The sequence below is a fragment of the Hippocampus comes genome, unplaced genomic scaffold, assembly GCF_001891065.2.
Source record: "Hippocampus comes isolate QL1 unplaced genomic scaffold, H_comes_QL1_v1.1 scaffold9, whole genome shotgun sequence".
Classification (NCBI taxonomy): domain Eukaryota; kingdom Metazoa; phylum Chordata; class Actinopteri; order Syngnathiformes; family Syngnathidae; genus Hippocampus; species Hippocampus comes.
This window is the reverse complement of record NW_017805275.1, coordinates 4,006,306-4,026,036: the sequence shown is the minus strand read 5'-3', so window position 1 is coordinate 4,026,036 and position 19,731 is coordinate 4,006,306. Positions and strand designations below refer to the sequence as shown.

Sequence of the window (19,731 nt, the reverse complement as noted above, 5' to 3'; positions counted from 1 at the left end):
CGTATATGTGTGTGTGTGTGTGTGTGTGTGTGTGTGTGTGTGTGTGTGTGTGTGGAGCATTTTTTTTCATAAAAAAAAATGTAAATGATAAGTTTTGCAACATTCTGAGAAAATCACAACTTCTCATTACTGCTGAGCTATTTTAGAACGGTCCCTGGACTCCTCATGGTGCTCCTTGGTGCATGCTGTGCACACACACGTTTATATACACACACATACGCACATGCACACGCACACACACGCTATATGGGTCCACTGAAGTGACTGAAATGAATTGCTTCAAATATAATAGAACTGACTCTTCAAGTCTTTTTCATAATGTGGATGCCATTCAATCCGGAACATCGAAATGGGTCCAGTCCGTTTCTAATCCTCTTCCACGGTAAAAAGTGATTTAATGTGACGGCAAGCCTCTGAGATAATCTTAAAGGAAACAAAGTTCCCATTTTCATGGGGTGCAAGTCGAGACTTTGCGCGTACTCCGCGTCTTCGCGAAAATAACGCAGTCTGTGACCAAATCGGCCTCTTCATGATTAACACCACCCCCCTGCCTTTGGAGCTCGTTGAAAGGCGACATTGTTGCTTTAAGATTGTTGTCACAATCGCCGATGGCTCTGTCCATTGTCGGGGTGAGCTGGATTGATAACCGACTTGGCGGCGCATATCATCGGTGGAGCAGCTGCAGAGCACGACACAAACCCTCACGTTCTCAACGCATCTGGGCAGACATGGGTGAGACTACTTCACTACTACTTTAATAATCACTTCTGTTTGTTGCAACTGCACACTCGTAACTTGGTTTATAACTGGAGGGCCGTAGTGAACGTGAAATCGGTTTGCATCGGCCTTTTTAATGCTTTGGGTTAAGGTTCGTTTGTGTCACTGGTAATTAAAAAAACTAATTTAAATACAATATAATTGTCTGGAATTGGGGAGCTTTTACTGCGTCGTCGTCGTTCAATGACGTCACTAATTGTTTAATTGCCACACGCTGCCTGTTGATTCTTAAATCGGTTCTCGACTGTGGACCCATTTTGACGGGCCACAACATTCGCTACGCTTGTTGAAGGAATCCAAAAACAGAACCCCAAACATTTGCCTTTACAAGACTATCTATTGATAGTACCAACTGAAATAGGAAAAAAAAAACATTTGAAAAACATCTTTAAAAATTTGGAGATGAATCGCTTGGGTGTGAGGTGGAATTGTAACCATTGAAAAATCTCAATTATTGAAGGCCAGCTCATGTTTGATTGTGCAAGTGTGCCTAGTGCTGTGTGTGTGTGTGTGTGTGTGTGTGTGTGTGTGTGTGTGTGTGTGTGTGTGTGTGTGTGTGTGTGTGTGTGTGTTTTGATGCTCTCACCTGCCTCCCAATGGGTGTGGGTGAGGGACAAGTGAGGTGTTTTTGCTCGGAAAAGGTGTGAAATAACTGTGAACGCTGTCTGTCTCTTTCATTGCCTGGCTGTGATTTGCTTTGCAAGTTGTTCCGGCTCTCCACCAATAGCAAATGAGATTGGCTCGTGGCCATGTAACAGAGACATTTAATGGATGGTTGGGTGTGATTTTTCTACCTGCTTCTCTGCTGGTCTAATGTGGAAAAAAATTCAAGTGTACGTCTTCCCTATAGGGTGTAATTTGGAAAAGTGGGCCACTTTTGAGCAAAGCACGCATGCACAAATACACACTTGGACAGAACAGTAATGTCCTTGTGTTCTGTGCTTTATATGCTTGGCACCACTGCAATGCTACCAACCACAGTCTGTCATCCTGTGTACATATTCGCATGCAGTTTTGCTCTGGCATGCGTTCACATTGTTGTGTTGTTGGCTTTTCCATCCTTTTGCGGTCACATGACTGCTCGCCACCATCACACTTTCTCCTCTGAAGGAAGTCAATGAAAGTGTGCGTACGAGTCCCAAGCATCGAGGTGCCTCTGGCCTTTGTTTGGGGGACACTGGTAGCTCTTGTGCCCCCGCCACGGTGTGGGACAAAGACTGTTGTCTTTGCAGTCACAAAAGCGGAATGTCTCTTCGTCAACCTCCCCCTTTTTCTCACAGTCACCATGCAGCCTCATGAGTGGAGTCAGGGTGCGAGCTGGGGTCACATCAGAGGCATGCGCTTGACCACTGCCTCCATTCACGCAACACATGACTCGGAATGTGTAGCTTTCGAAAGTGAAGGCAAGTTTTTATGGCAGCAGATGGCTCTTGAGAGGGACCCATACTTAGAATAAATTAATGCAATATTTACCGATCATCACAATTGCAATATTCAATTATTTTGTTAGGTCCTTGTGTTTTTTTAATAAGTACAAGCATGTGTGTGTGTTAGGCTTGTGCTAAAATAAAGGCAAATGATCCATGAAATAATATCGACAGTTTATTTTTCTACTTCATTTGGAGTGGGACATCCAATGAGCAATTATTACAAATGAACTTTACCGTATTTGCCATCCTGCATCCACACACAGCTGGTTGATGTGTAAACATCGGAGCTATGTGTGTGTGTGTGTGTGTGTGTGTGTGTGTGTGTGTGTGTGTGTGTGTGTGTGTGTACAACCGATCAAAGTGAAATAAGCAGTTTTTAATCCCCCTCCCCCCTAAATTGCATTCTCCAACATTGTGATTTCGATTTGAATTTGATTACTTGTTCAGCCCTAATTTAGATAACATTTTAACCAAAAAGAATATTTTTGTTTTCATTGTCAATATGATAAATGTTGAAAGAATATCACAGACTAGAATATATTAAATTTGCTCAGCCCCAAAAAAAAACGGACTTTATTGTAACAGTAATTTAAAGCGAAGACGATCGCCGCATTGTGAAAACTGTTCTATTGAAATATTGAACATATATATTTCATTTTAGAAAAGTATCAGATCGTGATACGTGACCATGAATTATCATCGTATCTCTAATGAATACACATTTACATTGGATTCCAATACATATTACAGTGGTCCTCAAATTGTCAGGCACACCTCAACTGGAGGGCGCCAAGGGACTCCAGTGGAGAAATTAAGGTGAAAGTGTTTCGGCAAAAAAGAAAGAAGATTGCTGTTAGAAAACACCTGGAGTCACTCTCTTGAGAAACCAAAGACCAAGTCGGGCTACTGATGGACTCCTAATGCACTTTCAGAAATGATATCAATTCAATCACTAACACAGCCTTTTACCAGATGAATAACATATCCAGACTGAAAGCTTGCACACTTCAAGCAGACCAGGAGAAACATTTCCATGCTTTTATCTCCAGTAGACTTGATTATTATCATGGCCGTGTGCCTGAATTCCCTCAAAAGAGCGGCCGGCAAACAGCTGCAGCGCGCATTCATCACGCCGCAACTTGGGTTCTGACCAGGACAAAGAGATCAGAACATACTCCCAATCAACTGTCAGTCACGTGTCCCGATTTGACTTTATTTGCTTGCAGGTTGCTTTGAGTGCTGTATGCGTTGCCTGGGCGGGATACCGTACTGCTCTCTGGTCGCCACGCTGCTCTGCTTCTCTGGCATCGCCCTCTTCTGTGGATGCGGACACCAGGCGCTCACAGAGACCGAAAGGCTCATCGAAACCTACTTCGCCCGTAACATGCAGGATTACATCACCCTTGCTTACATGTGCGTATTACATTTAATAATGCAGTGATGGAAATTTGTCAATGTAATGGAATAGTTGGGAACAAATTATTGTTATCTACTTGCTAAAGGATTTGAAGAAAGCCTTTCCGAACATTCACAACTGCTTTTTGCATTTCAGCGAGGCTGTACAGGGGCTCAGGCGTTCCAAAATTTTTGTTGGGGACCCAAATGAATTAGATTGATTGGCTGGTTGTCAGACAAATATGCTTCAAAAAGACATTTGCTAAAAGAAAAAAAAAAGTCTTTTGGACTCACATTCAAATTCATTGGACGGATTCAAATTCATTAAATTCATTAATACGAATGGGCGAGTATTGATAGCAGGTATCATATCGGGCCTTAGTGTAAGGTATCGGGTAGTTGTGGATGCTGCGGATACCAGTCACTGATACTTGAGGTGAAAAAAAAAAAGTGACACTAACTAGTTGGCGCTATACTGCAGTAGTTTGAAACATCGGCAAACCATCCTCTTTCATCAGCAAGAAATGTCTTTCAAAAATAATACTGTCCTGCATTGGTACTTGGTATTGGGAAATACTTGTCATGGTATTGGTCTGAAAAAAAATGGTATCAACATACCTATTTGTGATCGTGTTACAGTGCTCATGCCTATGTTCTGACAACACATTTTAGTAACCAAATTTCAAATAAGTTAGATAGATGGGGTGTCTTTCATATTAATTCAGAGTCCATTTGACCTTACTTTAAAGGCATAGGCCTAACCGATAAAAACATTTTTGGACCATAAAACTGATACTGTTTATTGTTAGGCTTTAATTTATCGCTTGAGTTTTGTTAAAAATACATTCGAAGAGGACCTTGGAAAAAAATTAATTTCAATCGAAATACAGAGATAAAAGAAAATTATTTTTCAAAATCATTCCGCCCTATCTCTAATTAAATGTCTGAATTATGAAAGTCTGCATTTTTATCATTTTCTCTCTCTCTCTCGCTCTCTCTCGCTCTCTCTTGCTCTCTCTCAGCATTCAGTATTTCCAGTACGTCATCTATGGTTTGGCCTCATTTTTCTTCCTCTACTGCATCATGCTGCTGGCGGAAGGCTTCTACACCACCAGCGTCGCCAACCAAACCTTCGGGGAGTTCCGAAGCACGATGTGCGGCCGCTGCCTCAGTTCCACGGTACGACGGCCCGCAGCGCTTACGAGTAATGGGTATCGGGAAGATTGGATGGGGCTTAATACACATCAGTCCCGCTGGGTGCCCAAGCTGAAAATCCAGCATACTGTTAAAAAGCCCGTTGGGGAGGGTGCAAAGCATGTGTGAGTGATTGTGTCCAAGGAGGGTTAGGGAGGCATAAAGACATACTCAGCGATAATCGGAGAAGAGGTTCATGTGGTCACTAAATGAGGCACATCAAAGCACACTTGGAATTGCTCCCAGGCAAATGACGTTCTTCCTGCTTTCTCCCGTATAGTTTATAGTGATGACTTACGTGCTGTCTCTGCTGTGGCTCTTGGTGTTCGCCTTGTCCACTCTGCCCGTCTACTTCTTCTACAACATGGGGGCCACCTGCCGCACCATCGACGTCTTGACCGAGACCCCAGCGAGCATCAACCAGCTGTGTGTGGATGCACGGCAATATGGTAAAATTGTCATGCTTGTTCATTGCGTCTGCTGATATTCTCCAACAAATTGCACGGAAATCGGCATCAACTCATGGTCCAACAAGTAATGTACTCGTTACGGTTATTAATCTTGCCCCCCGCTCCCTAAAAAAAAAAAAAAGATGTTGGACAATGTCACACATGCTGTGCATCTATCCCCACCAAGGAGCTTTCATTGATATGCCAACATCTATTATTGACAGAATGATTACTTTATTTGAATTGGCCCAGTATTGATTGTTCCAACTATACTGTATGTACTCTTGAGGGCTTGGTGCACATGGTAATATAATTAATTAATGCCATCTGAGTAGATATTTCAATAAAATATTGTATTTACAAAAATGTTAGTTGGCAGGGAAAATATCAAATAAAACGTTTTTTTTTAAGAGGTGAAATTTAAATGAACGTCTTTGGGCCTGACCAACTGAATCGACTGGCTGGTGGCTGGTTGAATCGGTAGATATAAACTCTTTTCAAATTGGCAAACATTGACAGATTTTTGTTTTGATTAATTTTATCATTTATTTTACACATTAAGACAAATATGACAATCAAATCCCCCCTCAAATGTTGTCTGTTTTTTGCTGATTTTTTTTCTGTTTTGAAGTTAAACTACAAATTTGAAACAGTCAAATTTTATGCTTGTAATTAAGATTGTTAATGAATATTGTTGTATTAAGTGACCCCAAAATGATTTTATATCTATATGTGTGTGTGCGTGTATTTTATAATTAATCTATTTATTAATCGGTTATCAGAATTTTATTCTGACAAATATGGGAATCAGCACTGGCTTCAAAAAGTCCATGTCAGTCGGACCCTAGAAACTCTCCAGGTTGTATTCATTGTTACAAAGCAACTTAAAAGTTGAATTTGAATCTGGTTCATCATGTGTATTTGGTAGCTTTTTAAAACCTCAAAAAACATGTTCAACTTTCAAACAATACAGCACTATGGGGGGAAAAAAATCAGTACCTCTATAAAGGTGGTAATAGCCTCAATTTGGCTATTAAGTTTTCTTTCCTCAAACTCAGTGATTTTGCTCGTGAGCGGGGGAAAAAACCCAAAAATTAGTGGGGGGTCTGCTTTCTCTTTGAAAAGTCACTTCTATAGTGAAGCAGATTTGCTATCTCCCCTGCTGCTGTGGCATGAACAGGAAGCAAAAATAGCCGCCTTATTTTACAGCAGTTGCTCAAAACTCATGTTTTTGTTTTGTTTTGTTTTGTTTTGTTTTGTTTTTGGAGCTGTCAATGAGCATAAGCATTGGACCCAGGTCTGTGTTGTTTATGGGTATTTCATAGCCTGTGGAGGAATAGTGAGCCTGAAATCACACATCGTGCGGGTGATGAATGCATCCAATTGATTAGAGCGACTTGACGTCAACAGGGCTCCTGCCGTGGAACGCCGTGCCAGGAAAAGCTTGCGGAATAACTCTGTCCACCGTTTGCAAGACCAGAGAGGTAAGAGAGGCCAAAGATTGCGCTTTAAGCACACGTGTTCCGCAGACTCTCATACATATCCTCTCCTATCAGTACCGAATAACCTACGACCTCTACATCGCCGCCTTTGTCGGCGCAGGCATCACCCTCATGGCTCTGGTGAGTGATTATCCGTCCGTTGGGGTTATTTGGCCTGTGGCGGTATTTACGGCTCATGTGACTTGCGACGCCGCAAGCGGGGGCGACGAGGCATCCCGGGCCCGCATGACTGATGACTTTCAGCACTATCGCTCTCTGTTCCCCCGTTCTGTTCTCAGCTGGCACAAACATCATCATAGTGCTGTAATGTTTGCTGGTTTCCCAGTCGGGCAAATGGTGGGCCCATTATACTCCCGTGCCCCATTACATAGCCTATTACACGGGTGGGATCAAATTAATGTCATTAGCAGTTAATCATGTCTTTTGTTTTTCCTCTCTTCTAATGAGGGCCCCTCGCCCCCCCTCCCTGTCTGCTGTTCTTTTCTTCCAGCTGACCTATACGGTGTCAACCACCTATAACTTTGCGGTGCTGCGCAATCTGGGGAGGAAGGGCATAGGTGCACGGTGTTAGGCTCGCCAGCTAGCTTCCCGTCTGACCAACAGCACGGGGACTACAGTACAAGGAACTGCAACCATTTTCTTCCTTTTCATCACTTGTGCCTCCGTACACATCTTTTTGGGGTGTCTTTATGGCAACAGACTTTCAAAACTTTTTAGCTTTTTTTTCTCGTCTTACATCGTTAGGTTTTACTCTTCTATACAGGGTGAGGGGTGCTTCAGTTTCTGATGCCACGTAACTAAACAATTTTGACATTGATTGTAAGGTTATTTTTTTTTACTTTTGTTTTTAATGGATTGACACAACATTTTGGGTTACAGGGACTAGGTCAGCCTGCGAATGGTGAGAAATAAGTGTAATTGATGTGCATCGAAATCAGTGGGGGGTAAGATCAAAAGCAAAAAAAAGCAAAATATTTACCTTCACACTCCTTTATAATCATGAATTCAGTCATATTTTGACCAAAAACATTTTTTCCCTGAAACATCTCCAAATGCTGGCCACCTCTGCTAAAATCGAGTTAATCAGATCATTCAGTTCTATCCTTGAAATGAAATTATTCTTACATACTATATGTTGTAATCAGTATTTGGTTCGGGATCTTTTTTTTTTTTTGTGTTATCTGAAAAAAATCTAAAATCTGACTTATTTTAGAAAGGTGATGACATGAGGGTGGAATTGACGACTATGCGAATCCACAGGTGCCAAATTGCAAGTATGCATGTGGCGTCATTTAACACAAAAAGTTGGGTCAAAATATAAGCCACAAAATTGAGTTGTCAACTTTTTCGTCCCATATTGGGTTATTTTTGAGCCTGTGTCGAAAACAAACATTTTACTTCCCACCATTCTCAAAATGAGCTCAAAAAGAGGTCCTAAATTAACATGAACTCAATAGCCAATTTGCAACTCGTGCAGCGGACAATGAGGATTATGGGTAACCTTGGCTACCATTCCTCACATCTGGTTGCCAGGGTGGCAGCCCACCTCGAGCCTTTTCTCACGAGCGGCCCCGACAATGGAGTGGGCTCGTTGTGAAAAAGGGGCCAATGAGAAGTCAGTCTGGGGCTTCGCTGTCTCCACCGCGGGTCATGTGTCAAGGGGAAAGGGGCCTGTTTTCTAAAGCGCCAATGGAGCTCCTCCACGACTGAAACCGTGACCTCCACCTCCTGTTGAACAATGGAAATGATGGATTGTGACTGAGCTGGCTAAAGCAATTGTCGATGATTTTGTTGTTTCTTTCTCACAACAAAAGGACATTCTTGTTCAGTTTGATGGAGCATGGTCGAAGTGCTTAGCGAATAAGCTCCCTGGACTAAAATCACTTTTGGCGTGAGTCAGCCTTCAGTCGCGGTACAAAACATACGCTGCCCTACCACACTAATAATCAAATCAATCCAAACTAAGCATGGCTCTATTTTCCAAGTCCGAGTGTCTGCTGTAGCTCTTGCAATTACAGGCACTGGGCCAACATTAGGGCTGAACCATTTGGATAAATAACAAGGATCGACAGCAAATTTGAAGCACCGTTGGCTTAATGTGTCCCTCACCATATTTTTGACACTGAAATACTTTTTTCTCACACATCAGGTTTTTGAGATATCCTCACATTTTTGTTTTTAAGTTTGACTCATAAAAGCTTGCCCAAATAGGAATTTTCGCCATGTATTCTAATTTTCACCAAAAATATGCCATTTGTTGCTGAATCCTTCATTCGTAAATCTTACTAAATATATTACTATATTACTTATTATTATGATGAAAATATAATGAGCAAGAGGGGAAAAAATGACAAATTCGACAGGAGTGCAAAAAATTCATCAAAATGTACTTGTATCGCTGATTTAAAAAATGTTTAACCTGCGTAATCTAATTGCAAATGCTCTTTTTTCCAAGGTCTTTCTCCAATTTTCTTTTTTAACACGATCAACAATGAACAATATCAGTATTATTATACAAAAATGTATTGGTTTTATAAGTTACACTTATGTTAAAATAAAGTCAAATGAAACACCACTTAATACGAAAAACAGTTTATCAACTTGAGTTATTCTTAACTTAGCAAACGTGGACTTTCAGCCACCCAAAGACAACTTTACAAAATTCTCCCAAATAAACGCGGTATAAATGCAAGTCAGTCAATTGTAAATCAGTGGACAACCACAATGCAAACAAATCTTATCAGTCCAATTGATCAAGTTTCATAAAACAGGCAGATGTAAACATGTGGTCTGTACTTCCTAAGCACTGAACCAATAAATCAATATAAATAAATCAATGAAAAAAATATATAGTTGATCAGAATTATATTTGAATCTCCAAGTTGCAACCTAGCCTTTGCAATTCAAAAATTGCATTCTACGACAGCGCAATGTCGATTTGGATCGCATTCATTGTTCTGCCGTAATGGGCGTGGCAGGTAAACAAAAAAAATTGATATTCTCTGCCGTTCATCTATCAAGTTATGAATGACTCATTCTATTACATGACTAAGGTACTTTCAATTTGCATTGTCTTTTATTCTCGAGGAATTTTGTCGTAGTTATTGTATAACATGTCTTTTGACTTACTGAGGAAGTATTAACTTTTAGATTTTTTTTGTAAACTAGCACCATAGGTTTGTTTTTGGAGAACACTTTATCTGGTTGCTGGTAGAGCATTTGTCAAGTGGCATCTGGCTGTTTGTTTGTTTTTGTTTTTTTTTTTGGTTGGTGATATTTGATAATAAAAGGAAGAGTGCAGTTTTTTGCGCAGAGCGCCTGAAAGATTTATTCACCCTGCATAAACACTCCATCCTTGGCTTCGTGACATATTGCGTGATGCCGATGCAGTGTTTTGTCGGGCGTTTTGTATTCTCTCCTTTTGTCCTCAGGTGCACTCCTCCGTGCAGTTGGCCATGAACCAGGAGAACCTGGGGAGGCTGCGGCGCAGAGCCGAGAAGGGAGGCTACGACCTGTACAGCCAGCTGCTGCGGGATCGAGGAGGCACGCTTTGCTCCCCCTACCCTGCAAATTTATCCCACCGTTCCTGACAGGGTTTTCTATTGTAATTCGTCACAATCGTTACCCAAGATTCCCTTCATTATTTTATGTTTTCATGGGACATCGGCTATTTTGTGTTTGCGTACTGGGCTCGATGGTCCTGATCGCTTTTTGGCTTTGTTTGAACTGAGCAGCTATATGTTAGTATCTATCTATTGCAGCGGTGGGCAATCCCAGTCCTGGAGGGCCGCTATCCTGCATGTTTTCCATCTGTCCCTGTTGCAACACACCTGATTCAATTGTTCAGGCCTCGACAGAGCTTGCTGATGATCTGATCATTTGAATCAGGTGTGTTGGAGAAGGGACAGATGGAAAACATGCAGGATAGCGGCCCTCCAGGACTGGGATTGCCCACGCCTGATCTAGTGCCACTTTTCTGTTGGGTTCCTCGAACGTGCCCGTATTTGGTTCTTTCACAAAACAACGTGGGGAGAATTCCAATGTGTGTGGTGAATCCCACGTGTGAGTTTTAGGGAAGGGAAAAATAAAACTGCAATCATTCACTACAAGGACAATAGAATTGGGACACCTGTTCATTAACAGGTAGAGGAAAAAACGTGGATTTCACTGTACATTTAGCTAAAGCAAACAACATTGACTTTCATTGCACATTGCAACAGTAAAAATGATGGTGAACAGGGGGCTTCGAATCTAAAGTGGAAGATTAGATCCTAATCTAGGATCAGATGATTGATTGGTACGAATGTTTTGACTTAACCTTTACAATGTGTCAATTGAGTCAAACATTCCCTGAAAATGTATTTTAAAAAATGTGTAACCATTAATCAACAAGAAATCGATAATCGATGAGTCATATAAACACCTTCTTTAATTTAAAATTGCCCAAGTCTGATTTTCAGCCTCTCAATGGTAAATAGTCTCTGATTTCTGTTGCACTCCATGAAAGCAGACTGATTCTACTTGTGTCGAATCGAGGTAAAACATTTGCAAAGGTGTTTTTACTGGAAAAAAAGATCCACATTTTTGCCTTTTTTCTGACACATTATGGACCAAACTAGTAACTTGTGTATTTTTTGCTCTATTTGAAATAATGTCCCCTTTTGGTTTGAATATAGGGCCGAAAATTAAACTTTAAAAACCCAATTCAATGATTTATCAGCAAAATTACAGCTTCATCAATTACACAACAAATGTTTCTTAAAGGGAAAAAAAGATTTTTCTATGTGATTTTCTTGCTCTGCTTGCAAATATTCCCTTGTTTTTTTTCACCCTAATACATCAGGTCTTAATATTATGATTTATTAATTTTAGGGTCAGCAAGAGGTGGCATTTTTTTCTGAAACATCACAATTACAAATTACAATGTGGTAAAATTCATATTGCGCAAACTTTTATTGGTCATATTTAAAAAATATATATGTATATACATAAACCTGATGTGCTACAAAAAAAGGACATTTTAAATCAGCATCTAAAATAAATTTAGGGACACAAAGCCAATTGATTCAAATTTGCTGTTGACCAGTGTTATTAAAATACTCCTGAGTTAGACTCCTATAAAAATATTTATAATTATTTAGTCAAATGTCAATCGCTAAGGTATTTGTAAAAGAAGGCATAAGAGGCTTACAGTGCATTTTTCTTTCATTTGAGTCATAATGCATCATTCTGACAGTGCTGGTTGTTGCTGTAGGTGCAAAGCTTTCCAGGGAAACATTCAAATGATAAAGCGCAACGCAAAACGGATGCTTGCATCGTCGCGCACACACAAAGGACACAAAAAAGGTTGTGATACATTTGGTTTGTTTTATTTCGTATGCAAGCAAAGATAACCTATCTTAGCAAATATAGTGCAAAAAGTTTAGCGAGGGGAAGAAACTAGATGGTCAAAAAAAAAAAGTTGGGACATTCCAACTTTCACTGGTTGAAACCAAAATCACTGGCTGAGCTGAACAAAATGGACGTTCAGTGTCATTTGGGCAATTATGGTGAAATATGGGTCCCTTGTGCATTTGTTTCAGCCATTAACGGGGACAGCTCAAATTAGGTTTTACATTCATGAATATTACAGCAACATGTGAACACTGACATGGAATCATGATAAGTACAGTAGGTAATGTGATCAGTTTATGGATAACAGATTTTTGACTATTACAGATTTCAGGTAGACATTGTTAGGCTACATCCTTTTCGCAGGACAAACATTGATCGTTGAAATGACACAGGAAGGGCAAAAGCATTCTGTTTAAGTCAAAGAACATTAAGAGTTGATAAAACTTGATGAAACACAGTACAGGTATACACACTGTCGTACATTTGAGCTTAATAGAATCAAAAAGTTACTAAAAGCCTACTTGAAAATTAAAAAGTAAACAAGGCAGCACATAAATAGCCTGGGTTCAGTTTCACAGTGATGCTTACGCCGCGCGCGCGCACACACGCACGCACGCACGCACGCACGCGCACACGCACACACGCACACACACACACACACACACACACACACACTTTTTTTAGATGTTGAAGCTGGATGCCTAAAATTCAATCATTTTATTTCAGTTTTAAATGCATTGTGGTGTCTGCAAGTAAGCAAAATCATAAAAACTGGTATGGTATTTCTGCAATTAATTGCACAAACACTCTCTCAAACACATTGTTGGTTTATGACACTTAGATTTTAAGCAGTTAACACACAAGGCTGGCAGCATAAGAGAGCATGATAACATGGTAACACCACAAAAATAAATTAAGTTATTAAAACATGTATGATAAAATAATTTAAGGAACAATCAATATAATCATTTTTTTAATTTACTTTTTAAATATCCAAATAAACAATACCAAGACGGCAGTTGAAAAGACAAAAAAAAAGTACCAACTGTATATTCACATGTACTGCCTAGACACTGAAATGAAATGAGAGTACCATTTAGCAGAATCTAAGGAAAAATTACACAGTCAACACAATTAATACTTGAATAAATGGTTCACTCTTTCCTGTACGAATGGAGTTAAGAGGCGGTGTGCATTGCACAAGGCTTTATCTTTGTGCTCACATTCAACTGAGGTCTACATGTGTGTCAAACACAATCAGTGAAGCCAAAGAGACCTTAGGATAGCTTAAACAAAAAGGACTGCTTTGCTAAAGCTTGTCACATAATTAAAAAGGTAGAATTAAAAGCATGCCCTGATTAGGGAAATCGTTCAGTGCAATAATCATAACCACCTCTCCACATCAGGGAAACAAACCCATCTGTCCCTGATCCGATATTTCACAGTGTTTGCAAAACAATTAAGCCGCACACAACGAAATGGAGGGGAGCCTCACCGAGTGAGAAATAAACAGCAGCTTGGAAACAGTAGAAAAGGAAAGCTAATTCTGAAACACTGGCGCAAAATACAGTACGTGAATTATTGGAAAGGACAAAACATCTGAAGCTTTGGTTTCGGGTGGTTGTAAAAACGGCTTGGGGGAAGGAAACAAAGCTGACAATTCCCTTTCCATTGATGACAACATTACATAACAGAGCAGCGGCGATATACTGCTCGGTACCTATCGATGATGTTGTTCGTGCCTGGTTAGGGTTTCAAATACTCTTAGCTAAACAGTCATCAAGCCTTCTCTTGCTAGCAAAGAACACCGGCAGCTGAGAAAACGTCTGTTCATTTGTCTACCGAAAGGCCTGAATTTATTTCGAACAAAATACTGTGGAACCTCCATAGTCCAGCACGTGGTTTAATTTGGAGCGCAAAGAAAATTTTCCGGAAAAATATTGACATTGAACGTGAGATATAAACAAATCTCCTGAGATATCGGTTACTGAGTATCCAGAGGGATGACTGTCACTCCGTGTTGGACTTGTAATGGTACAACAAAAGGTTACCTACCGGTGATTGCCAAGAGAAATGTGATGATACTCACAGAGAAGAAGATTTTAACCGTGGCACAAAAAACTAGCTCACTACTCACTACATTGTGAAAAATACAATTTAAAAATCCCTCCCCCCTCCAAAAAAGATGCTAACATACTGTAAATAGCATGTAGCTGAAAGCATCATGGCTAAAGAAAAGTATTTTTTGCTATCTGTTACTCTCCATTATATGTCCGTGATGTAAATTTTACTTTAGTTTTTCTAAACAGTGGATAACTTGTCCACTAACTGTGGACTCACAGTTCTGAGGTTCTGGGTTTATATCTCAGCTCTGGCATTCATGTTGTGCAAGTTCGCATGTTCTCCTTGTAGTCAAACCTCGGTTTTCGTCCATAATCCGTTCCAGAAGGCTGTTCGAAAACCGAAATTGTTCGAAAACCGAAACCACGCTCTTTTTAAAATAAAAATGTTTACTGAACATGTCTGCTCACAACGGAAAGCAACACGAGGACGTGTCACTTCCTCTCTACCCGAGGAAGCGTCACTTCCTCGTGTAAGGAAGGCAAGAGGAGTCAAATGGTGCATTCAAGTGCGCTCAGTTTGTTCGAGAACCGAAATTTGTTTGTCATCCGAGGCATAGAAAACTCGAAATTTTTGGTCGAAAACCAAATTAGTCGAGAACCGAGACATTCGAAAACCGAGGTTTGGCTGTACTTCCTTCCATAAATGTTGACTTTTTGGTTAGCTTTATATCGTGATTGACTATGGACCACTCCGGGAAACAACCTGTCTCTGGTTTGAAGTCTGTTGGGCTCAGCTCTAGGTCATGAGCGAACTTAATGAGGACAAGCAGTCGTACAGCAAATGGATGAATGTATACAGTAGATAACTTGTCTATGAAAATTATTGCTGCCACACCAGGGGAAAAAAACCCCAAAACAATTTATGTTATGCATCTTCATAAACCTTCACATGGTTCGTGATTGAACAGAAGTGTTGGCAAATTGCTTTTCAGGGTGACTGTTTCTGGGCACGTCTTTCAACATTATTCTGGCGACGTCAGTCTCGTTTAACCCCAACTCATTGACAGGCTCGCCAACATACATGGACTTGCAATTAAAATACGTCACTGCGAGCAACATTCTTCCATTTTCGAAAACAATTTTGCATTCCGCTCGGTTGCTATCGCAGAATCATGCGACTGAATCCTGCCTGTTAATTCGCAAAATGAAGACTTATCACTTCCTCTTCTTTTGCTGTCAATGCACGCAGATTCACCGAATGAGGATTTCATCACTTCCTCCTGCTTTGCAGCCAATCAATGGACCCATTGTTTTTTGAGACAGTATTCACACTTGGTAATATAAAATTGCACGTTGTGAAAGTGACGATAATATTGACGACGATATGTATTGCCCACCCCCGTATGTAACTACTAATACTGTAACAAAAAAGGCCTCGCGTTTAAAATGATTTAAGATGATAAAAGAAGACACGCTCTGTTGTTGACATGAACCGAAAGTAATTGCTTTGTCTAACGTGATCAGTTATCATGTGAAACTTATCACTCATCATAAACGTGGCATTGAATTTGCTCTTTTTTGTGGTGTGTCAGCAATACGCTTCCGTGCTTCTCTCTAAACTTGTACGTTTGGAAAAAAAATGTAAATGTCACTTACAACTTGACCTGAAATTTAAGCAACTTGGAATTCAACTAGCATCACGGAGTGGATAGTGTTTGACTTTGGAGGTTCCACTGTAATTAGTTTGGAAGTATCACAGACGCGAAGTTGGGTATGAGGTTAAGTGTGCAACATGACTGGAAGCAGACAGCACAGGATGAGCGTTTCAGCGTGCGTGTACCTTGGCTGGGGGCCCTTTTGATAGCGGCTGTACCCTTGACACTGCTCTCCTCAGATTACATTTTATCAGCATCAATAAAAAACACAGCCTCCGCTGTATCTTATCTAAAGAATCTTAGAGCAACTGGTACCTGCCCTCTGTGAACCATAAACAACAACTCAGTAGCTTTCAAATCTACCCACAGGCAGTGAGGTTTCAAACCTGACCCGTCAGCAGCAGGACCGAGATATTTTGCGGTTACCATGGAGATCTATGGTCCCGCTCAGTATCGAGTGGTCGATATGTTCCTCAGCCGCCAGAACCTCCCTGACGGCCGCCTCGAACGCGGCCGTGACGTTCGTGTCATCCTTAGCGCTGGTCTCAAAGTAAGGAGAGCAGCCGCTCTCCTCGCACCAGGCCCGCGCTTCGTCCTCCCCTACTTCCCTCTGTTCAATGTCCACCTTGTTGCCCAGCACCACAAAAGGGAACCGTTCAGGATCTTTCACATCGGAGTAATACATGAACTCCTTCTTCCATCCGCCGAGGTTCTGGAAGCTCTGCAGGTCATTCACGGCGAACGTGAGCAGGCAGCAGTCGGCTCCTCTGTAGAATGGCGTGCGCAAGGACTTGAAGCGCTCCTGGCCGGCCGTGTCCCAAATTTGAAGGGTGACGAGGCGTCCGTCCACTTCCAGGTCCCTGTTGAGGAACTCGACACCGATGGTGTGGAACGACTGCGAGTCGAAGCGGTCGGTGACATAGCGGTTCATCAAGGAGGACTTGCCCACTCCTCCATCCCCGAGCAGGATCACCTTCAACAGGAGGCTCTTCCCGCTCATCATGCTCAGCCCTCCTCACTGGGTGGCACACAAGAGGGGCTCAATTCATCCTTAAAAGATTAATATTTGTGTTTTAATCAATTGAGCCTGATTGTAAAATTTATAACAACAGTACTGTAGGTGGTGGCAATGCCCATTTACAAAGTGGCTGACAGCTGCCAAGGAGGGAGAACATTTGTATGAAAGGTCTTTCCATAATGATAAAGTAATCCCCAATTTATCAGATTAAGCCCTAGGGTTGCAAAGGTCTAGAGAATTTTCAAAAAGTTTCAACTAAAGTTCAATGGGAAGCTTTTAGAAATATGCCAAACTGGAAACTTTCCATGGGAATTAACAAAGAGGGTCATTTAATTTTCCATGGGAATTAACTAAGAATTGACTGTCATTTAATGGAAATACTGTATACATCATATTTAATCCTAAAAAAAAAGAGCATTTTGTTTTGTAAGAAGCAAACACCCATTTAAACGAGACAGCTCTTCCTGCTAACGCGTGAGAACTACTTTACCTTGCCCCATCCATATGGATTATTTTTTTATGATGATATTTGGCATCGTAAAAGTCTGACAGCCGATTAATTGAGCAATTAAATACAAGATATAGGAGGAAATTAATTTTTTGGGTGCTTAAGGCTTACACGAACAGAGGTATGAATTACATGGCGAACATTTGACTGTTTTGCAATACTTTGTCCTTTAATATTTAACTACAACAGAGAGAAAAATTGGCCTGTTTTTTTGGTGTTAAATTGTAATCGGCTAATGTGTAAAAAATAAAATAAAAAATCAGTTTTAAAAAAAATCCTGATTTATGGCCATTCATGACAAAACGCCACATTGTAAACAACAGTAACTCTTGAAACAACCACAGCACATGCGCAGACATTTACCAGCTTGTCAAATGGAGCTTGAGGCTAATAGCTATCATGAGGAAGTGCTTTAATGACCGCACGAAACAATACGAACGGTAGCGTAAATATCAAGCGTACTGTGAAACACACAGTAAAGCGAAGCAGGCGTTTCAGGGAAAGCTCTTTTCCAACTAAGTTAGCAAGCAAGCCGGCTGCTGTGGTCGGTTTGTGGTTTGTTGACAATGCACCTTATCATGCTAGCTATTAGCAGCGGAGCATGAGCACTTCAAACAGTTAGAAAACGCTTGAAAAGCTACGGAAGTACGTGTTAAGGTCGTGCAGTTCTATATATTCATCTGAACGCATTTATTGCGAGTACTTACCCCGTCCTTGGAGTTTAATATTTTGCTGTTGCCCCAGTCCGAAACATCGGGCTGAGATTGATTGTAGTGACGTGTCATGTCCGTGCGTCCACATTGGGTAGGTGCAGGAACGGAAAACCACGAACCCCAGGATCTCAAAGCCCGTTAAATTATACGGCGGCGTCATATCCTCCTGACTACCAGTACTTCAAATTTGTCCTCTGTAGAGGACATTTGTGAACCTAAATATCTCCCACCCAGTGCCTCCAATCGCATTAACTCCTTTTGTTACTCTAAAGAGGACATTCAGTGCTTTCCAATGATACCAAATTTGTAGGGGTTAGAAAAAGTAAGAAAATGGCTTCCCTCAGTGCAAGCACTTTTTATGGGAAGAGGAAAAGTAATACTTTTTATCGACCACATTTTGTCTTGAAATGCTGTTGGCATTTTAATTATAAGACTCTTATGAACACGTTAAAGTGTTGTTTGAGTTGTGTATTTGAGCCTGTTTAAAAAATGTAGTGGGATTTCAAAAATTTATTTTGGTGGAGTCCAATTACTTCACATAGATTGGGGAATGTCAAAATAAATGTGATTGGACAACATTTTTTTTCCTGGTAGTCAGGAGGATAGTACAGAGGTCAAGGGTTCGAATCCGCGCTCCGAACTTTCTTGGGTGAAGTTTGCATGCTCTCCCCCGCACCTCCGTGGGTTATCTCCGGGTTTCCTCCCACATTCCAAAATTATAAATTAATAGGTTAATGGAAGACTATATTGTCCTCAAGTGTATTTGTGAGTGTGAATGGTCTCTGTGTGCCCTGCTATTGCCTGGCAATCAGGTCAAAGGGTGTATGTACCCTGCCTTCTGCATGAAGACTGCTGGGATACGCTCCAGCACACCTGCGATTCTCGTGAGGATAAGCAGTTCGGATAATGGATGGATGGATTTGTGGGACCCAAGGCAAACCAGCGCTACAGTAATCATTTTGATTACCAACTGTACAACTGTTATAGTATTGTATTCTACCACTGATCACTTTAGCTCTGCTTGATACTTTGCACATTGTCTCACAGTTGTCATTGGGTGGTACCACCGCACAACGGTTCACTTACATTACGGAATGTCCTTGCATACTTATTTGACATGTCCTTGTTTCTGATTATACTAGTGCAGCGTGTACTACCGGAGACAAATTCCAGGTGTGTTCTACATACTTGGCCAATAAAGATGATTCTGATTCTGATTATCAATGTTTTTCATCAACCAAAAAGTGTGAATTTTGGAAAATTCGCCTCCCGCTCTTTTCTGATTCATTTTCCTCACAACCTGTTTCGCTACCTTCTTTCTGAATCAAGTCTCCACATGCGGCGTAAGAAGCTGGACTGCACATGTATTAAGTGATTTATTATAAATAATAAAATGTATCAGTAAAATCAACAATTTTACATCTACATCTAACGTGCATAATGTATTTTGTTAAATAATTGCTTTTTATATTTTAAATAATCAAACAACAAAATTCTAGTAGTATAAGCAATTTTACAGATATATGTACTCATTGCCCATCTGAAATAATAATACATTTATTTATTCATTATTTTTTAAACATTATTTTTTAAGTTTATTTGTTTTAATAATTTATTTTATAGACAATGCCCC

General features: G+C 40.6%; 2 protein-coding genes across 3 annotated transcripts; one reads left to right on the top strand and one right to left on the bottom strand.

The window, feature by feature from the left end:
- The first annotated feature begins 341 nt into the window (after nucleotides 1-341).
- Nucleotides 342-10,867, top strand: plp1a (proteolipid protein 1a). 2 transcript variants are annotated; one of them, XM_019870039.1, is made up of 8 exons: nucleotides 342-732; nucleotides 3,434-3,620; nucleotides 4,625-4,781; nucleotides 5,077-5,245; nucleotides 6,656-6,729; nucleotides 6,802-6,867; nucleotides 10,179-10,510; nucleotides 10,714-10,867. In XM_019870039.1, exons 1-7 carry the CDS (start codon nucleotides 609-611, stop codon nucleotides 10,335-10,337), a joined length of 936 nt encoding a protein of 311 aa, XP_019725598.1. In that variant the 5' UTR covers nucleotides 342-608; the 3' UTR covers nucleotides 10,338-10,510; nucleotides 10,714-10,867. The 2 variants fall into 2 exon arrangements, with proteins under 2 accessions (XP_019725598.1, XP_019725599.1); XM_019870040.1 differs by lacking the exons at nucleotides 10,179-10,510; nucleotides 10,714-10,867 and adding an exon at nucleotides 7,238-8,533 and having other exon boundaries at nucleotides 385-732.
- A 4,979-nt stretch (nucleotides 10,868-15,846) lies between these two features.
- On the bottom strand, nucleotides 15,847-18,253 carry rab9b (RAB9B, member RAS oncogene family). Its single transcript, XM_019870041.1, has 2 exons — nucleotides 18,093-18,253; nucleotides 15,847-16,909 (listed from the first exon to the last, which is right to left on the bottom strand). Exon 2 carries the CDS (start codon nucleotides 16,860-16,862, stop codon nucleotides 16,254-16,256), a length of 609 nt encoding a protein of 202 aa, XP_019725600.1. The 5' UTR covers nucleotides 16,863-16,909; nucleotides 18,093-18,253; the 3' UTR covers nucleotides 15,847-16,253.
- Nucleotides 18,254-19,731: the final 1,478 nt, after the last annotated feature.

What these genes read in the sequence shown, in the direction of transcription:
- plp1a (XM_019870039.1), top strand. Translation starts at nt 609, where the DNA reads ATGGCTCTGTCCATTGTCGGGGTGAGCTGGATTGATAACCGACTTGGC. An exon ending in TGTGGATGCACGGCAATATG is followed by an intron (nt 5,246 to 6,655) that starts GTAAAATTGTCA and finishes TGACGTCAACAG; the next exon opens with GGCTCCTGCCGTGGAACGCC. An exon ending in CCGTTTGCAAGACCAGAGAG is followed by an intron (nt 6,730 to 6,801) that starts GTAAGAGAGGCC and finishes CTCTCCTATCAG; the next exon opens with TACCGAATAACCTACGACCT.
- rab9b (XM_019870041.1), bottom strand. Translation starts at nt 16,862, where the DNA reads ATGATGAGCGGGAAGAGCCTCCTGTTGAAGGTGATCCTGCTCGGGGAT.